At 41.2% G+C, this 17,318-nt stretch overlaps 1 protein-coding gene across 3 annotated transcripts in view; it reads right to left on the bottom strand.

Moving 5' to 3' along the window:
* Positions 1-17,318, bottom strand: part of CENPJ (centromere protein J) — a 43,023-nt gene that overhangs the window by 19,020 nt on the left and 6,685 nt on the right. For all 3 annotated transcript variants that reach the window (XR_001003633.1, XR_001003634.1, XM_011958665.1), the window contains exons 2-8: positions 13,103-13,609; positions 12,439-12,562; positions 9,975-10,271; positions 8,217-8,325; positions 7,286-7,388; positions 5,535-7,155; positions 3,800-3,932 (exon numbers count right to left, since the gene is read on the bottom strand). Coding sequence is in view for 1 of the 3 variants with exons in the window: in XM_011958665.1 (XP_011814055.1) it covers positions 3,800-3,932; positions 5,535-7,155; positions 7,286-7,388; positions 8,217-8,325; positions 9,975-10,271; positions 12,439-12,562; positions 13,103-13,546 (2,831 nt within the window). In the remaining 2 variants the exon portion in view is untranslated. The remainder of the gene's footprint in view (positions 1-3,799; positions 3,933-5,534; positions 7,156-7,285; positions 7,389-8,216; positions 8,326-9,974; positions 10,272-12,438; positions 12,563-13,102; positions 13,610-17,318) is intronic.

The following is a 17,318-nucleotide window of genomic DNA, read 5'->3' as shown; positions in this document are numbered from 1 at the left end:
TCAATTTAAACACTCATCAGCTCTCCAGGTAGAGACAACGATGAGGCAGTGGGACAGGAGATGTGGGTGAGAGATCTGGATCTGGGGCATAACAGCATTTAAAGCCTCGAGACTGGACAAACCTCTCCCTGCCTCACTGGAGGGACAGCAGACAGATAAGGTAAAAGATACTCTCACTGACTAAATATGCAAAAGGTCAACAGTGTGCACACAATCATATAGTCAAAGCAAACACTGGGGGAGGAATACTTGTGGCATATTTGAGAAAGTTTAGTATCCTGAAAAATGAGCAAAGGTCACAAAGAAAGTTACAAAATAAACACAAATGACTGCTAAATATTAAAGCATGCTCAACTTTATCAATAATTAAAGAAATGCAAACTTCAGCAGATGAAAGATGGTATAGGCCAGGTGCGGTGGCTCAAGCCTGTAATCCCAGCACTTTGGGAGGCCGAGATGGGTGGATCACGAGGTCAGGAGATCGAGACCATCCTGGCTAACATGGTGAAACCCCGTCTCTACTAAAAAAATACAAAAGAACTAGCTGGGCGAGGTGGCAGGCGCCTGTAGTCCCAGCTACTCGGGAGGCTGAGGCAGGAGAATGGCGTAAAAACCCAGGAGGCGGAGCTTGCAGTGAGCTGAGATCCGGTCACTGCACTCCAGCCTGGGCCACAGAGCGAGACTCCGTCTCCAAAAAAAAAAAAAAGATGGTATAATTACCAGGTTGGCAAGATTTGAAAGACTGCTAACGCTCAACTCCAGTGATGGGGAAAGGGGTGAGAAGAAGCCTCAGATACTGACTGGGGCAACAGACATTCTTAAAATTTATCACAAGGAAGTATATTTTTAAATAGAAAGTGCCTCATACATATGATATTCCCTGCAGAATGATTTGTAATAGTGAAAAATTCTAAACAAGCTAAATTTGCACTAACAGATTAGTCACAGTAGCATTAATATAATACAGTCATTTCAAGGATACAGAAGACTAGGGTGTGCTAACAGGGTAAGATGTCTATTACGCTGTTAAAATAAAAAGCAGGGCTGGACATGGTAGCTCATGCCTGTAATCCCAGAACTTTAGGAGCCCAAGGTGGGAGGATCACTTGAGCCCAGGAGTTCAAGATCAGCCTGGGGAACATGGCAAAATCTCGTATCTACCAAAAATACAAAAATTCTCTGGGCGTGGTGGCGCATGCCTGTCAGGAGGCTGAGGTGGAGGATGGTTTGAGCCCAGGAGGCACAGGCTGCAGTGAGCCAAGATAGCACCACTGCACTCCAGTCTGGGTGACAAAGGCAGATGCTGTCTCAAAAAAATAAAAATAAAATAAAAAGCAGATTAAAGACCCCAATACAGCCGAGTCCAGGGCTCTACTGAACCACACTGCCTAGGCTGCCACTGAGGCTCTGTCACTAAGGAGGCAAACTTAAAAAACTTTCTTCTCAGTGCATCAGTTTCCTCGTCTGTAAGTTGGGAAGAATAACACAATGTCTAAATTTGAGGACTGAATTTTTCTTGGAACAAAGCAAAACTGACATAGGGAAACTGCTTAAAAAACAAAAACAAAAACCCAGCCATTATCTTATGATTTAAATGTTCTTTAAAAGAAAAACATGTCCATTTTGAAATAATGAAGTAGAGACTTTTTTTTTTTTTTTTTGAGACAGTCTTACTCTGTCGCCCAGGCTGGAGTGCAGTGGCGGGATCTCAGCTCACTGCAAGCTCCGCCTCCCGGGTTCCCGCCATTCTCCTGCCTCAGCCTCCCGAGTAGCTGGGACTACAGGCGCCCGCCACCTCGCCCGGCTAGTTTTTTGTATTTTTTTAGTAGAGACGGGGTTTCTCCGTGTTAGCCAGGATGGTCTCGATCTCCTGACCTCATGATCCGCCTGTCTCGGCCTCCCAAAGTAGAGACATTTTAAAAGTCATCTTGGGTGGAGAAGGGATTGGAGTAAGTTCCACGTTTTACCCATCACTACTATAATAAGTATATATTTACAGTATGTATCAGCAGAAAAACAAAGATGTTTCAATTAAAAATAACAAATTTTCAGAATTTGATTTTTAAGCATAGTGCAGAATACAGTATAGTAACTGAATTTCCTTTTTAAGTGGATTAATACCTCTCTATAAACCTTCATCTGGAACTTATGGGCCAGGTGTGCTTTAGAATTCATATTTTTCAGGTTTTTAGAAAATACGGAAGGCGGCCGGGCGCGGTGGCTCAAGCCTGTAATCCCAGCACTTTGGGAGGCTGAGACGGGCAGATCACGAGGTCAGGAGATCGAGACCATCCTGGCTAACACGGTGAAACCCCATCTCTACTAAAAAAATACAAAAAACTAGCCGGGCGAGGTGGCGGGCGCCTGTAGTCCCAGCTACTCGGGAGGCTGAGGCAGGAGAATGGCGTGAACCCGGGAGGCGGAGCTTGCAGTGAGCTGAGATCCAGCCACTGCACTCCAGTCCGGGCCACAGAGCAAGACTCCGTCTCAAAAAAAAAAAAAAAAGAAAGAAAGAAAATACAGAAGAGATGTCAAGGAAGATGGTGGAGTAGGAAGCTCCATGAATCCGTCCCTCCACCAAAGCAGCTATTGAACTAGCAGCACCTGTCAGAATCAACCATTTGGGAACTCTGGGCACTAATGAAAGACTTGCAGCGTCCTGGCGAGTTCTAAAGAAGAGGCTGGGAAATCTGGGCGAATTTCAGCATCTGCATAACAGCTACCATCTCCTAGATCCAATCCCGCAGCAGGCAGCCATGGGAACTACAGTTGAATGAATTTCTCCTCAAACGTTAAAATAACAAAACCAAAAAACAAAGAAATACAGTGTGTATGTGACATAATATCCCCAACAAGACCCAGAGCAACATCTGGAATAAAAAGTATTAGCGTTTCTGCAATAGAATTTAGTACTATTCACAAGTACAATTTAAAAATGTCTACATAAAATGTATAGATGTAATAGAAATAATAAATATAAAATATATAAATAGTCTCATGTAAGTTCAGTTCAAGTTTCGCTAACCAATAAAGTCAGGTGAGATCATGACCTAGGGTAGGAAACGGTATGTCCTAGTATTGACTGCTGTAGGTGGAGCTGTATCCTCTAAAATAATATGTTGAAGTCCTTATCCCTGTGAATGTGACCTTATTGGAAATAGGGCCTTTGGAGATAAAAGATGCCAGTTAAGATGAGGTTATACTGGAGTAGGGTGGGCCCTTAATCCAGTATGACCCTATCCTTAAAAGAGGCACCAAGACAGACACACACACGGAGGGGAATGCCATGTGAAGACACAGAGGGAAGATGGCTGTGTGACCACAGAGGCGGAGACTGGCGTGAGGTAGCTGCAATCCAAGAAATACCAAGGAGTGCCCCAAACCACCAGAAGCTGGAAGAGCCAGCATGGCCCACCTGGCTGATGCATGGACTTTGGACTTACAGCCTCCAGAACCACAGGACAATACATTCCTGTTGTTTAAAACCACCTAGGTGGGAGTACTTTGTTACAGCAGCCCAGAGAAACCAACACACTAACCAGGCAAGGTACCACAGCTCCAAACTGCTTTTCAAATTTTAATATATGATCTCTCCACTAAGAAAATTCCCCTTCATACACATCATTGACTACATTGGGTCATTTTATTCAGTAAAAAGACATATACGATAACAGATTTCACCTCCTTTTCAGTTACCTTTGCTGGATTGATTTAAAATGTTTCAGACTGTTTATAGATGGTCTTAAAGGTATAACTGAATGACTGCATATTTTTTCCCAACTTACAGATGCAAACGTACCTGAGTTTTTCCAAGGCACTTTCTCGTTCAATGCGAAGTTTAGCTAAAGATGCGTTCTCGGCTTTAAACTTTTCTATTTCTGTTTCCAATTCAATAATTTTCTCTCTCAAAACCTGGGATCGAGCATTGTCACCTACGAAATAGGCCATAAATACTGAACTTCAAAAAAGGCCTTACTGCAGCGAAAACACTAACTAGCTAGTAACACTAAGAACCAAGAATATGGCAAACATCTGTGCCATTAAAATGCATTAGAAACAATGCTTCAAATACAAAAAGGAAAAATATTAAACCTAACTTTCCTGAGGAAATCAGTGTGTATTTATGAATTAATCTACCCGAAAAGAGTATTGACCTGATAAGGAATCAACATGATACACAAAAAGAAATCGTTCAAATCCATTTTTAAAAGACCAATATATAAAAATAGCTTAAGAACACGAATAAGCAATCCACAAAAGATCTAAAGAGCTAATCAATACCAAAATCAGTTTACCCCCTACTACTAATCAAATAAATGCAAATTAAGATTTTTTTCCCTTTATCAAATTGCTATTTAAAATGTAAAAATAGCCAGTGCTTCTGTCCTTCAATTCAAAGAAGCATTTCATCAATTAGTACTTTTTTAGAAAAGAAATGTGATCCACAAGGCTAAAGGAATGAGGCAAATCATAAACTCTGTCATATGAAAACTACATAGAAAAAATGACTGGAAGGAAATATCCCAAAATGGCGTAGCAGTCACTTTTGGGTAGTTAAGTTGTAAATATTTTTGCTTCTCTATTTTTTAGGCTTCCAAACTTTGTACAAAAAAATTTACTTTTAGGGCCGGGCGCGGTGGCTCAAGCCTGTAATCCCAGCACTTTGGGAGGCCGAGACGGGCGGATCACGAGGTCAGGAGATCGAGACCATCCTGGCTAACATGGTGAAACCCCGTCTCTACTAAAAAATACAAAAAACTAGCCGGGCGAGGTGGCGGGCACCTGTAGTCCCAGCTACTGGCGAGGCTGAGGCAGGAGAATGGCGTGAACTCAGGAGGCAGAGCTTGCAGTGAGCTGAGATCTGGCCACTGCACTCCAACCTGGGCGACAGAGCGAGACTCCACCTCAAAAAAAAAAAAAAAAAAATTTACTTTTAAAATCAGAGTTTTTGAAAAATAACGTTATAATTTCTATTTTAAAGCACCTATGCTCTGCTAGGCAGTCAGAGTTTATAATACAATATAATGGAAAGAAATCTTTCAGCGTGAGTTTAAAAAGTTTGTTACAACAACAGAAACACTACGCATCTATTAAATGGAATGAGGAAGATGTGTATATGCATTAGAACAATGTTCAAAATTTATCATAAGCAAAGTGCAGGACAGTATGCAAAAAGCATATTTTCATTTGTATAGAAAAGTAATTATACACAAACTGACACATACGCTTTTTTATGCATGGACTCTTTAGAATACACACATGAAATGGTAATACTGGTACCTCTAGAAGGGGGACTTGAACCAGGTCTGGGGAGGAATGGAAATGTAGAAGCTTTGATGTTATCTCACTTTATTAAAAAGTAATTAATTTTAAAGCTTTATATCAACCCACAAAATAAATCAAATTTTTACAATCACCCATTAATTTGACTTCTATTGAGCAATAAGGAAAGTTAGGATTTTAAGCATTTGACAGCATACTGATAAATGTTAACTTTCTAACCTTCTGATCAATTTTATAATGCTCTGACTCACCAGGTGGTTGGTCTTGACTTAGGTTTAACTTGGGTTCGTTTCCCAAGTGTGAATCTGACTTTGGTTTTGGTTTCAAAGCAGGAAAGAATTTCATCATCAGCTCCGATGTAGGAGGAGGACTTCTGCTCCTCCTGGACTTGCTCAAGTCTTCTCCCCTCCTGACTGGTGCAATCTTCCTTTTTATTGTTTTGTCCAGGTTACCTATTTCATTATTAGGGTAGCATGTCTGCGGCGTCCCATAAGAGGATTCATTGCCAAGAATAATGTCATGATTACACATGTTCTCTTCAAGGTCAGTCCAAGTTCTTTCATCATCAAAGTCCATTTTACTCACACTTAGAGATGAGGGTCTTGCAGGCTCAGACACTTTGTGTTTTACGCTTTCTATGATAGACTCATCGCTACTGTCATCTTTATCAGACAAATCCAGATCGACATCTCTCCTTTTATCTTCTTGGGCCCCGGTGTCCTTAAAAGGCCCCTTACCATCACAGACGTGTGGGCTGTCCTCTCTGCTGCTGGAGCCCCTTTCTCTATCCTCAGTTGAGGGTTTTATGGTAATATCAAGCTGTTCCTCAGAGTCAGTGCTACTGTCACTGTTCGGAACACCTTCATCATCACCTGCATTCCATTCCGTTTGATCTTCAGAAGTGCTCTTTTGGACGGCTTTCCTACTGATTTTACAAGGCTGTTCCCTCGATTCATCAGCTGAGGACAGTGAACGAAGTTGTTTGGGTGTGACTTCACACTCACCGTCCTTCTCACGTGCAGCGTGCTCCAAATCCTCACCGCGGTTACAGTGACTAATGGGATCTGCCGGATTTGTCTTCTGTGGCACGGCTTTGACAGGGGTGGAAGACATCCGGTGACCTTTGTAGATCTGCTGATCCCTTTCTAAGATTTTCAGTACAAATGAGGAATTACTAGAAAATGATATTTCATCAGCAGCTTGTTCTAAAAACAAAAATTCATCTAATTCCAAATTTTCCTTTTCCTTTTCTCGTTCCCAAGTCTCTAATGTTTTCTGAAGAGAAACATCAAGAGAAGATTCAGACTCTTTCATGGTCTCCCTCATGGGGCTCTTAGAAGCCAGGCGGCTGGCCGGCCCTGTCGACAGAGGAAGTCTGTCTTTACCTTGAGTCTTATTCCACCCTGTGCCGCCAGTATCGCTAGGTTTTCGACACTCAGGCACATTTTCTTTATTATTAGATGCGACTCTCTTATCAAATTTGATCTGGTCTCTAAAGTGCCCATCACATTTCTTCCCCATGTGTATTTTCAGTCCTGATGGAGACAGACTTTTCCTGTCACTACACTTCAGCACTTTTGGCTTCTGACTGAGGGTGACAGAACCACTCTTGGTTCCAGCTTTACTCTCCTTTTTAAGGGCAGGGTTGTCTGCACACGGCTCTTTATTGATGAGAGCGGTTTTCCGCTGGAGTTGCTGTCTATCCATTTTAAACAGTGGCTGGTCCTCGGAAGTGCTCTGGTTAGTCACTAGTTTACTTTCTTTCCCTTTCTGAAACTTAGATCTAGCATTAGTAAATCTGGCTAAACCTTCTCCCCGTTTTAAAAATGGTTTTTTTGGTTTTGCTTTGATTGGCAGTGGTCCTTCTGCTTCCTAAAATAAAATAATAATATTTGAATTAATTCTGGTATATCCAAGTCATCTCAAAGTTCTTTTTAAGGCAAATTATAGATAAATCTCTAAAGCCTTAGAACGACTTAATCAGAAGAGCACAATTGCTCACCCTCAGCTGTTTTTGCTTCACTTCTTGCTCTTCCAACCGAATTTGTTCTTCTAAGTAGTCTTCAAAGGTCTGTTTCCTTTCTCTAATAGCAGCTTTAATGGGCCTAGTTAGAAACGCAAAGTTATTTAACATGCAAATCATAATGTGTGAATATTTTACACTTAATGTGCCTGGTATAGAAACCCTTGACAACATGGAGAACTAACTTTTCCCAAAATCAGCGCCTCCCTCTGAGAAGCTAACAAAAGCCACAATCCCGCTCCACCCCTTAAAACACAGAAACATACAACACTCTTCACATGACTTTGCAGAGTCCTAAGAACCCTTCTGAAGTCCGTCTATCGACTACAGATTAACAATGGAGTAACACATTCAGCAAATAACTTTAAAGTGTATTTCAAAAATAGATCACTAAATATGCATTTTTTAAAGAAAGGCCCTTAATGTGAGTAGAGTAATAATCAGAAAAGTCATTTTGTCCATATCGTTATACTCAAAAATTTTGAAAGAAATTTTTTAAATAACTTACTTAAATGATAAAATACTTTATCTTTGCCGTATTTTAAAATTCTGTAACTAAACTGATTATGCAATTATAATTAATAAGTGACACCAAATGGGAGATGCCAATACTTAATTTTTCCCTTCTCAAAAATAGGATTTAACTATTTGAGAGAAAATTGATTTTATCCAGATGTTTCTCTTAAGTGAAAAAGCTTTGACAACACAATGTCAAAGCAGCTTTAACTGACGTATCTCCCAACCTCCTTTGCTGTTGACAGTACATAAGAGGTTGTATCTTTAACCTTATACTTTAAAGCATCGTCAAGCAGAAACAAGAAAAGTACAGATCTTTCAAACAAGTGTTCAATAACAAAGGCCAGCTATTGTACTAAATAGTCACATTTCTCACTTTCAACATGAACAATACCTTTCTTCAATATTAGCCACTTCTGAGGAATCATCATGTTTTTTTAAGTTCTTAACATTAGCTTCCTGAATTTGTTCTGTCATTTTCTCCCAACATAAAATACTTTCTCCTGAGATAAAAATGAGGAACAATTTAGCTCAAGAAAAGCATATTAATATCTTAAAACATGAAAATTTTACAAGTTACTTATGCTAAAAATTTTTTCAATTAAAAGTGATGTATGTCAAAGATTTTACAACATTCAAGGAATTCTTTAATATAATTAAAAGAAACTACAAAACTGCAATTAAGACACCTGAGGTCGGGTGTGGTGGATCACACCTGTAATCCCAGCACTTTGGCCAAAGTGGGAGAATCGCTTGAGGCCAGGAATTTGAGACCAGCCTGGTCAACATGGCGAAACCCCATCTCCGGGGAAAGAAAAAAAAAAAAAATTAGCCAGGCGTGGTGGCACATGCCTGTAATCCCAGCTACTTGGGAGGCTGAGAGCAAGCAGAGGTTGCAATAAGCCAAGATGGTGCCACTGTACTCTAACCTAGGTGACAGAGCAAGACCCTGTCTCAAAAATAAAATAAAATAAAGACACTTGACATTCTTCAAAAGGTTAATGTCGTGAGGAAAAAAAGTGTGGGCTTTTCTAGAGATTAAAAAGACTAAAGAGTTGTAAGAATCAAGCATAATACATGAACTTGACTGGATATGCATGAATCTGATTGGATCCTTTAAAAAAAAGCACCTTTAAAAGACATTTTGGGATAACTGCGGGAATTCCAAAATGAACTTGAATATTAAGGAATTATCATTAATTTCTTTAGATATAATAACAGCACTGTGGTTAAACAGATGAATGTCCTAATTTTTACTTGATGCATACTGAAATATTTGGAATGAAGTAAAAAGATACCTGCATATTATTTTCACTGAAATGGTTCAGCAAATTATACACAAATAGAGGTAAAGATAAGGATATACATATAGAAGATATATACACATATACATACACTGACAGAGTAAATACAGCAAAATATTAACTGTTGTATGTAGGTGGTGGGTATATCAGTAATCACTGCAGTGGTCTTTCAAGTTTTTTAGATGTTTGAAATTTTCCAAAACAAAAGGCTAGGAAAGCATGTTGTGTAAAAAAGAAGAAAAACATATTTGAGCTTTCCACAGCAATGAATTAACTCTAAATTAAGAACAAGGCATGAAGGCTGGGTGCAGTACCTCAGATCTATAATCCCAGCACTTTGGGAGGCCAAGGCAGGCAGATCACTTGAGGCCAGGAGTTTGAGACTAGCCTGGCCAACACAGTGAAACCCCATCTCTACTAAAAACACACAAAATTATCTGGGCATGGTGGCGCATACTTGTAATCCCAGCTACCTGGGAGGCTGAGACACGAGAATCACTTGAACCCTAGAGGCAGAGGTTGCAGTGAGCCGAGATTGTGCCACTGCACTCCAGCCTGGGTGACAGAGCGAGAGTCTGAATCCAAAAAAAAAACACGCCACAGGGCACAAGAAAAAAATGAGCACACAGAAAGGGCTATCAGGGTAGCACGTGCCTACAGTCCCAGCTACCTCAGGGGCTGACCGGGGAGGATTACTTGTGCCTAGGAGTCCGAGTCCAGCCTGAGCAACACGGTAAGACTCCATCTTTGAAAAAATAATTTTTAAAGAAAAAACACGGAAAGGCTCTTTATCTTAGGACAACTTAGTAACACTATAAGTACAAAAGAGAGAAACACAAGTAGCTCACCTGTAGGATGGTTACAGTTTTCTTCTTTTAAATTACTTTTTTCCACAGGTACTTCTTGATACTGTGCCTCAGAAAATAAATTCGGAGAAGCACATTTTGAAGTTAAGACAAAATCTCCATGAGCAGTTCTACAGAAGTTGCTTTGCTCATGGGATAAAATGTTGGAAGCGTATGTTTCTTCCTGGGTTGGGTCTGGGTAGACATGCGATGGGAAGCAGCATGTGGCTCTCTCTCCAGTGGTGGCATTTCCTGGAGATCTGTGCTTCTGGCTCTGATCATCAGGCAGTAAACTCAAACCTTGCAATTAAGAAAAGCAACAAAGCTGATGACTTCTTTCAACATTTTCTTTTCTCCCCGGTAGTGACCCCACCCACAAAGGCTTCTCTGCAGTGATAAAATTATCTTTTCCCTTTATTAGGAAATGGTGATTAACAAACCAACTGATTGATTGAAACAGACTCGCTCTGTCACCCAGGCTGAAGTGCAGTGGTGCGATCATAGCTCACTGTAACCTCCACCTCTTGAGTTCAAGTGATTCTCGTGCCTCAGCCTTCTGAGTAGCTGGGATTACAGGCGTGTGCTACCCCGCCCAGCTATTTTTTTATATTTTTAGTATAGAGGGGGTTTCACCATGTTGGCCAGGCTGGTCTTGAACTCCAGACCTCAGGTGATCCGCTGACCTTGGCCTCCCAAAGTGCTGGGATTACCGGCTTGAGCCACCGCGCCCGGCCGCCTGTTTTAATTTCTAATACAGTAAGTTATTGATAAATACAGCCCATATAACAAAAGTTCTTTGGGGCTCTCAAAAATTTAAGAATCCTAAGGGGACCCGAGACCAAAATATTTGAAAACCACTGCCCCAAAGCAAACTGCTCCATGACTGAATGAGGCTAGTTCTTATGTAAGTAACTTTGAAATCAGCTCTCCTGTCATTCTGTCATAGTGCTGGTTCTACCTTTAAAAGTAACACAGCTGTTATTTAAGTGATCTTGATTATTCTTTGTATGTATTCTATAAAGAAACCCTAAGCCATTCAACTATTTTAAGGCAACGTTTTCTATATTCTCCGAGATAAACATCCAAATTCCCTAAACCATTGTTCATGCGCTACAATTCTCACAACCACGCCCCACCCAACCCCTGCACCCAGACTCACTCACTTGCCAAGTCTTCTTTTTCTTGTATTCTCAATGCCCAGCATAATGTCTGAGCAGAACAGGTGCTTTCCTGGGTCAGTAAAGTGTATTTCTTTTTTTTTTTTTTTTTTTTTTTCTGAGACGGAGTTTCGCTCTGTCGCCCAGGCTTGAGTGCAGTGGCCGTATCTCAGCTCACTGCAAGCTCTGCCCCCTGGGTTTACGCCATTCTCCGGCCTCAGGCTCCAGGATTACAGGCGCCCGCTACCTCGCCCGGCTCGTTTTTTGTAGTTTTTAGTAGAGATGGGGTTTCACCGTGTTCGCCAGGATGGTCTTGATCTCCTGACCTCGTGATCCACCCGTCTCAGCCTCCCAAAGTGCTAGGATTACAGGCTTGAGCCACCGCACCCGGCAAAGTGTATTTCTTAAAAGTAGCACCAAGAAGCAAACACATGGCTCCAACCTCAGTTTTTTTCAAACTGTGGGACACAATCTATAATTCTGTCATCAGATGTAGCATTTTTAAAAATGATATAGAATTCGAATAAACAAGATAGAAAATGTCCTCACTACATGCCAGGAACACCAATAAGGACTGATGACATGAAATTGCTGTTATTATAAGTCACGGTTTTAAACATTTTTACCACTACAGAGTGTGGTCAAGAAACTTTCAAACCACTGATCCAGGTCACATTTCCAGTTTTCTTTCCTGATTGGCACATGATGGTTTCCGTTAACTAACAGGTCACAAAACAGGATACTGTCATCTCCTACCCCAGAAAATATCTTTGCTGTGGTTCTTCAGGTGAACAGAGTGGCTTCTATATATGTTAACCTTTACGAAACCCAACAGTTTTCATTCATCAGGCAGGGATTGGATACCAGTAGTAGCTCTAGACCAAATCTGACTTTTCTTCTATTGGACCGTTTTTGGGGGGGCAGGGTCTCACTCTGTTGCCACAACTGGAATGCAGTGGTGCCATTATAGCTCACTGCTACAGCCTCAAATTCCTGGGCTTAAGCAATCCTCCCACCTCAGTCTCCAGAGTAGCTAGGACTGCAGGCATGGACCACCACACCCAGCTCATTTTTTTTTTTTTTTAATGAATAAACATGAATGCCTTAAAGCAGGGCAGGCACACACCAGCATGCCGCAGCTCCTTCTTGTTCCAGTTATATTACAACTCTACCATTTCACGTTTATCTGCTTGGCCCTTAAAGAAACTGGAGTTTACAACACGTGATACAGGAACAATAGAAATAACCTGTCAAACAACTACAGGTCAGAAATGTGCATTGTACCAAGGCTCTGTGTAGGCAAAGCATACCTGGAAGTGTGCACTGCCCAGACACCATGGTGAGCAGCTTCTCCTGTTCTTCCATGAGTCTCTGTAGTTGCTCCAACTGTTGCCTCTTCAATTGTTCCTGCTTCTTCTGTTGTACTTCTTTCAGCTTTTTTAATACAAAATTAATTTTATTAAATTAACTTTACATTTCTTTGTGGACCCCTTGTTCCCTTAATTCCTCATCTTAATTCCCCCCATCTCCCTCCTCCTATCTTTCCTGGTAAGAAGTTTTAGACAGGGATCCCTAGGTAACTAAATCAGCCACCAAAAATCTAAAACTCAAATCCTTACAAAGGAAATCATATCAACTATCTCAACTAAGAAACCAAAACAGTCATATAAATACTGATTGTTAAAACAGGATGGGCTTCAGTCCATCATCCAATTTTTTTCCCCAATACTTGAACAACCATTTCTTACTTTTTGCCAAATGAGGTAACAACTTGAAGTTATCCTAAGTGCTATAATTATATTTTACATATTAAACACACTTTAATGTTTCACATTTGACAAAAGGGCCAAATCTGGTATTCTGAGGATTTCAGAGTGAAGGGGAAAGAACAAGAAGACCTCGAACAGATGACTTTATCACATAAACAGAAACCCACAATGACATAAATCCACAGTAGCCCAAATCCTATTGTACCTGTTCAAGTTTTTTAAAAAGTGGGTCTTTATAAGCCCCTTCTTTGAATTCACTCGCAAGATCTGGGATGAAGTCATTTTTGTTCTCTTCCTGGTGTCCAGGAGCGTCATGACATGCCACTATCTGTGGTCCCTTTTTAACGCGAGGAAAGCCTGTATGGCTTTCAGATTTATCTGACTGTGGTTTGTAAGGACTGTTTGACTCCAACTTCTGTTCTTCATGAAGTGATTCTTCTTCATTTATAAAGCTGAAGCTATCAGAAAAATGTGTGCCTTTAATAGGAAAGCTGGTAGAAGTGTCCACAGCTGCTTGCTTCTCTTTGTCTGCTTCCAAAACAGGAAATCCACGATTTAATATGACCCCGGCCCGAGAAGGATTGGTCATCCACTGGGTTAGGAAGTTCTGCCCACTGTTTAACTCTGAAGAGGCTGGCATCAGGAACATCTTAGTCCAATGACACTATATTTAAACAATGCAAAGGCTAGAAGAGCTACTGATTTCCAATACCTGTAGACAAAGATAGCCAACAGAATGTATTAGGTAAAGCCATTAGATGTCCTACCCAAAATAAGCCCAAATCTCAACCCAGCATAAAAATGTCCTCAATATTTTATGTACAAAAGACCTTAACTAGCAAAGCAATTGGGCATTGAGCTACATTTTTTTTTTAACTCTTAAAAATAACCAAATTGAGTAGATCAAAAACCTAAGATCCTTTTTGACCTGAACATTGAATTACTAATGATTTTATACAAGTGCTAGATTAGTTGAACTAAACTATGGAAGATAAAATACCTTAAATTATTCACTTAAGAAAAAAAAAAAAAGCCACTATCAGATATTACCCATGCTAAGCAGTTTCTTGCTTCTGGCCCTTGTTTCACATTGTTTCTTTGCCCAATTGGTGAACCTGTTTTCTCCCTAGTTCTAGAACAAAAGTTACCACCAGCACCTGTGGCTTTACCTGGCACTGTTACACCTGTCCCTTCCTCTCTCGTCTCCCTAACACCTCACCCACCAGATAGCCCCTCATCTGTATTCCTAGAGGTGAAAGAGTGACGTCACTCTTCTAGCACTTATCTCATTAGTGGTGTTTTGCTTTCACGTTCATTACCAATCCGTGAAGTTCCTTGAAGGTATCTATATATTCACTACTGCCAAGCACCATGTCTGGCAGGTAGGAGAAATGTAATTCTTATGGCATGAGCCAATAAAAACTACATCGGCTCATGCTATAACTCTGTATGAGTTATCACACTTTACAATTAACCAAACTCCTAGTGTAACTTTGTCACCATGTGATAGATACACTTCACCAGGACATCACAGAGAAGACAAGCCTCGCCTGTGTGTGTGTCTGATTTTACTCAACTAACATTTACTGGGTTCTTACTCTGTGCCAGATACTGTTTTTGCCCCTGGGTACACAGCAGTTCATAAATCAAAGTCCAGTGGGGAAGACACACACACACACACACACACACATTATACAGTATGTTAAACAGAAGTAAGTGCAAAGGGGAAAAATAAAAGCCATGTGGGAAAAGGAGGTTGTAAGTTTACACAGGGTGGACAGGGTCCTCATTTAGAAGGGAAAATTAAGGACCAAGGGAAGGAGAAGGTGCAAGTTGTGCAGCTATCAGAGGCAGGGTAAGACCCAGCCACCCAGCCTTCCTAACTTTCATCTGCAGGACACTCCCACTGATACCCCATTCCTCCAGACACCCCCAGTTCTCAAACCCCGTCACCATTATCTACCTATTTAAAGCTATTGTATCACTCACCACTGGAAGCCCTGAGACCCAGAGCCAGGCTTCACTTCTTACACACTAATCCCCACACCTTACTCTGCTCCATCTCCCAAACATCCGAGCCCCAAACACCCACAGTCCATCATCAGCAAAATCCCCATTATCCTCAACCTCTTGTCTGAACACTCCCTCACCTTCCTGAGAACAGCTGTTTCTATGGAGCCCATACTCCTGTATCATGGAGCCTTGAGACAAAACATATATTCTTATTCCTCTTCTCCTTCTAGACTACACTCCTTTTCTAGATCATAAAAAGCAATTTTACTTCGGAGTTCTGAGGTGGCAGGATTGCCTGAGCTCAGGAGGTTGAGGCTGCTGTAAGCAGCACTCCAACCTGGGCAACAGAGCAAAATCCTGTCTCAAAAAAATAAACAGGCTAGGTGCGGTGGCTCACGCCTATAATCCCAGCATTTTGGGAGGCCAAGGCAGCTGAATCACGTGAAGTTAGGAGTTTGAGACCAGCCTGGCCAACATGGTGAAACCCCGTTTCTAACAAAAATACAAAAAAATTAGCCGGGTATCAGGGTGCACACCTGTAATCCCAGCTACTCAGGAGGCTGAGGTGGGAGAATCGCTTGAACCTGGGAGGCAAAGGCTGCAGTGAACCAAGGTCACACCACTGCCCTCCAGCCTAGGCAACAGCATGAGACTATCTCAAAAAATAATAAAGAAATAATAAATTAATAACAAGCAATTCTGACTCTCATATGACCAAACTATACAATCTACTACCCCTCTTTTATTGTCTACCAACCTCCAGAGATCAATGGCATCTTCTCCCTCATTTCTTAAAATTTCCTGGCTGAGCACCTGGAAGAACAGATTTGCCATTTACTGAAAGGGGGAAGACGGAGGACAAAACAGGTTTGGGGGAATCAGAGACCAAGAGTTGAATTTAGGACATTTTAAGATGCCTATGAGACATGCAGGTATAGACACCGTGTCAGCAGCAGCTGGATGCACCAGAATGCAACTCTTCGAAGAGGCCAAGGCTGTGAAGCACAAATCTGGACATCCTCAGCATAAAGATGGTATCGAAAGCCTTGACACTGGATGAGATCACTGAGGGATTGAGGGTAGTCAAAAAGAGAGGAGGCGGCCAGGTGCAGTGGCTCACGCCTGTAATCCCAGCACTTTGGGAATCTGAGGCCGGTGGATCACCTAAGGTCGGGAGTTCAAGACCAGCCTGGCCAACATGGTGAAACCCCCTCTATACTAAAAATACAAAAAATTAGCAAGGTGTGGTGGCAGGAGCCTGTAATCCCAGCTACTCAGGTAGCTGAGACAGGAGTTTTGCTTGAACCCAGGAGGCGGAGGTTGCAGTAAGCCGAGATTGCGCTACTGCACTCCAGCCTGGGTGACAAGTGCAAGACTCCATCTCAAAAAAAAACAAAAAACAAAAAACAAAAAAAAAACAGATAAGAAGCAAAAAGTGTAGCGTCCTTGAGGCTAAGTGATGAAAGTGTTTCGAGGAGGAAAGAGCTATGTTAAATGCTGTGAACAGACGAAGGGTAAGGAAAACTGAGAACTGAACTCTGAATTTGGCAAAGCGAAGGTCATGAGAACTTCAGTGAGAGCAGGTGGGGGGCAGGGAGAGCAAAAGCTTGAGTGGAGAGGATGCATGACAGAATAAGAAATTGAAGACAGTAGACAGCTAACACCAGGAGTTCTGCTATAAAAAGAAGGAAATACATAGAAGAGTTAAGGTGAAGAGGAGTATTTTTTACACTAGGCGAAATAAAAGCATGTTCGTAGGCTGATGAGGATGGAGAAAGGAGCGAGTTGCTACAGTCATGTTCTGGAGGAGATGGGAAGAGTCTAGTACCGAAGTGGAATGACATCTCACACTACTTTCCAGACACAATTCTAAACTTTATAGATACAATATAATACAGCAATATATACGTATATATATGTATATATAAAAGAAAACGAAAAAGGGCAATGTGGAGGCAAACAAACATGTATGTCATTCATATTTGGTGTCTAAAAAACAGAAACATGAAAAGTATAACAGAAAAATACCAATGCTGAAACATTAAAATGGCGCATTGTCACTCCACTGAAGACATGGAAATGAAAACAGTAACAACATTACCATTTTTTCTTGCCCTTGGTTGGCAAAGACTGAAAACTGGTAATACCAGTATGAGAAACAGAACCTCTTTTTGGCTTTTGTTTCTCATCATTCAACTTGAAGAAACTCCTTCATGAAGTACTCACTGAGTGAATGAATTGGGACATCATTTTGAAGGACAATATGACAATATCTAGCCAACTGTAAATGCAGAGGAACTTTGACTCAGCAACTTCACATCTAAGCATTTTGTCCCACAGTTATACTGGCATAAACTCACATTTGCAGGCCGGCGCGGTGGCTCAAGCCTGTAATCCCAGCACTTTGG

Source organism: Colobus angolensis, unplaced genomic scaffold (assembly GCF_000951035.1).
Source record: "Colobus angolensis palliatus isolate OR3802 unplaced genomic scaffold, Cang.pa_1.0 Scaffold113, whole genome shotgun sequence".
In the NCBI taxonomy this organism is placed as follows: Eukaryota; Metazoa; Chordata; class Mammalia; order Primates; family Cercopithecidae; genus Colobus; species Colobus angolensis.
This window is presented reverse-complemented; position numbering and strand designations above follow the sequence as displayed.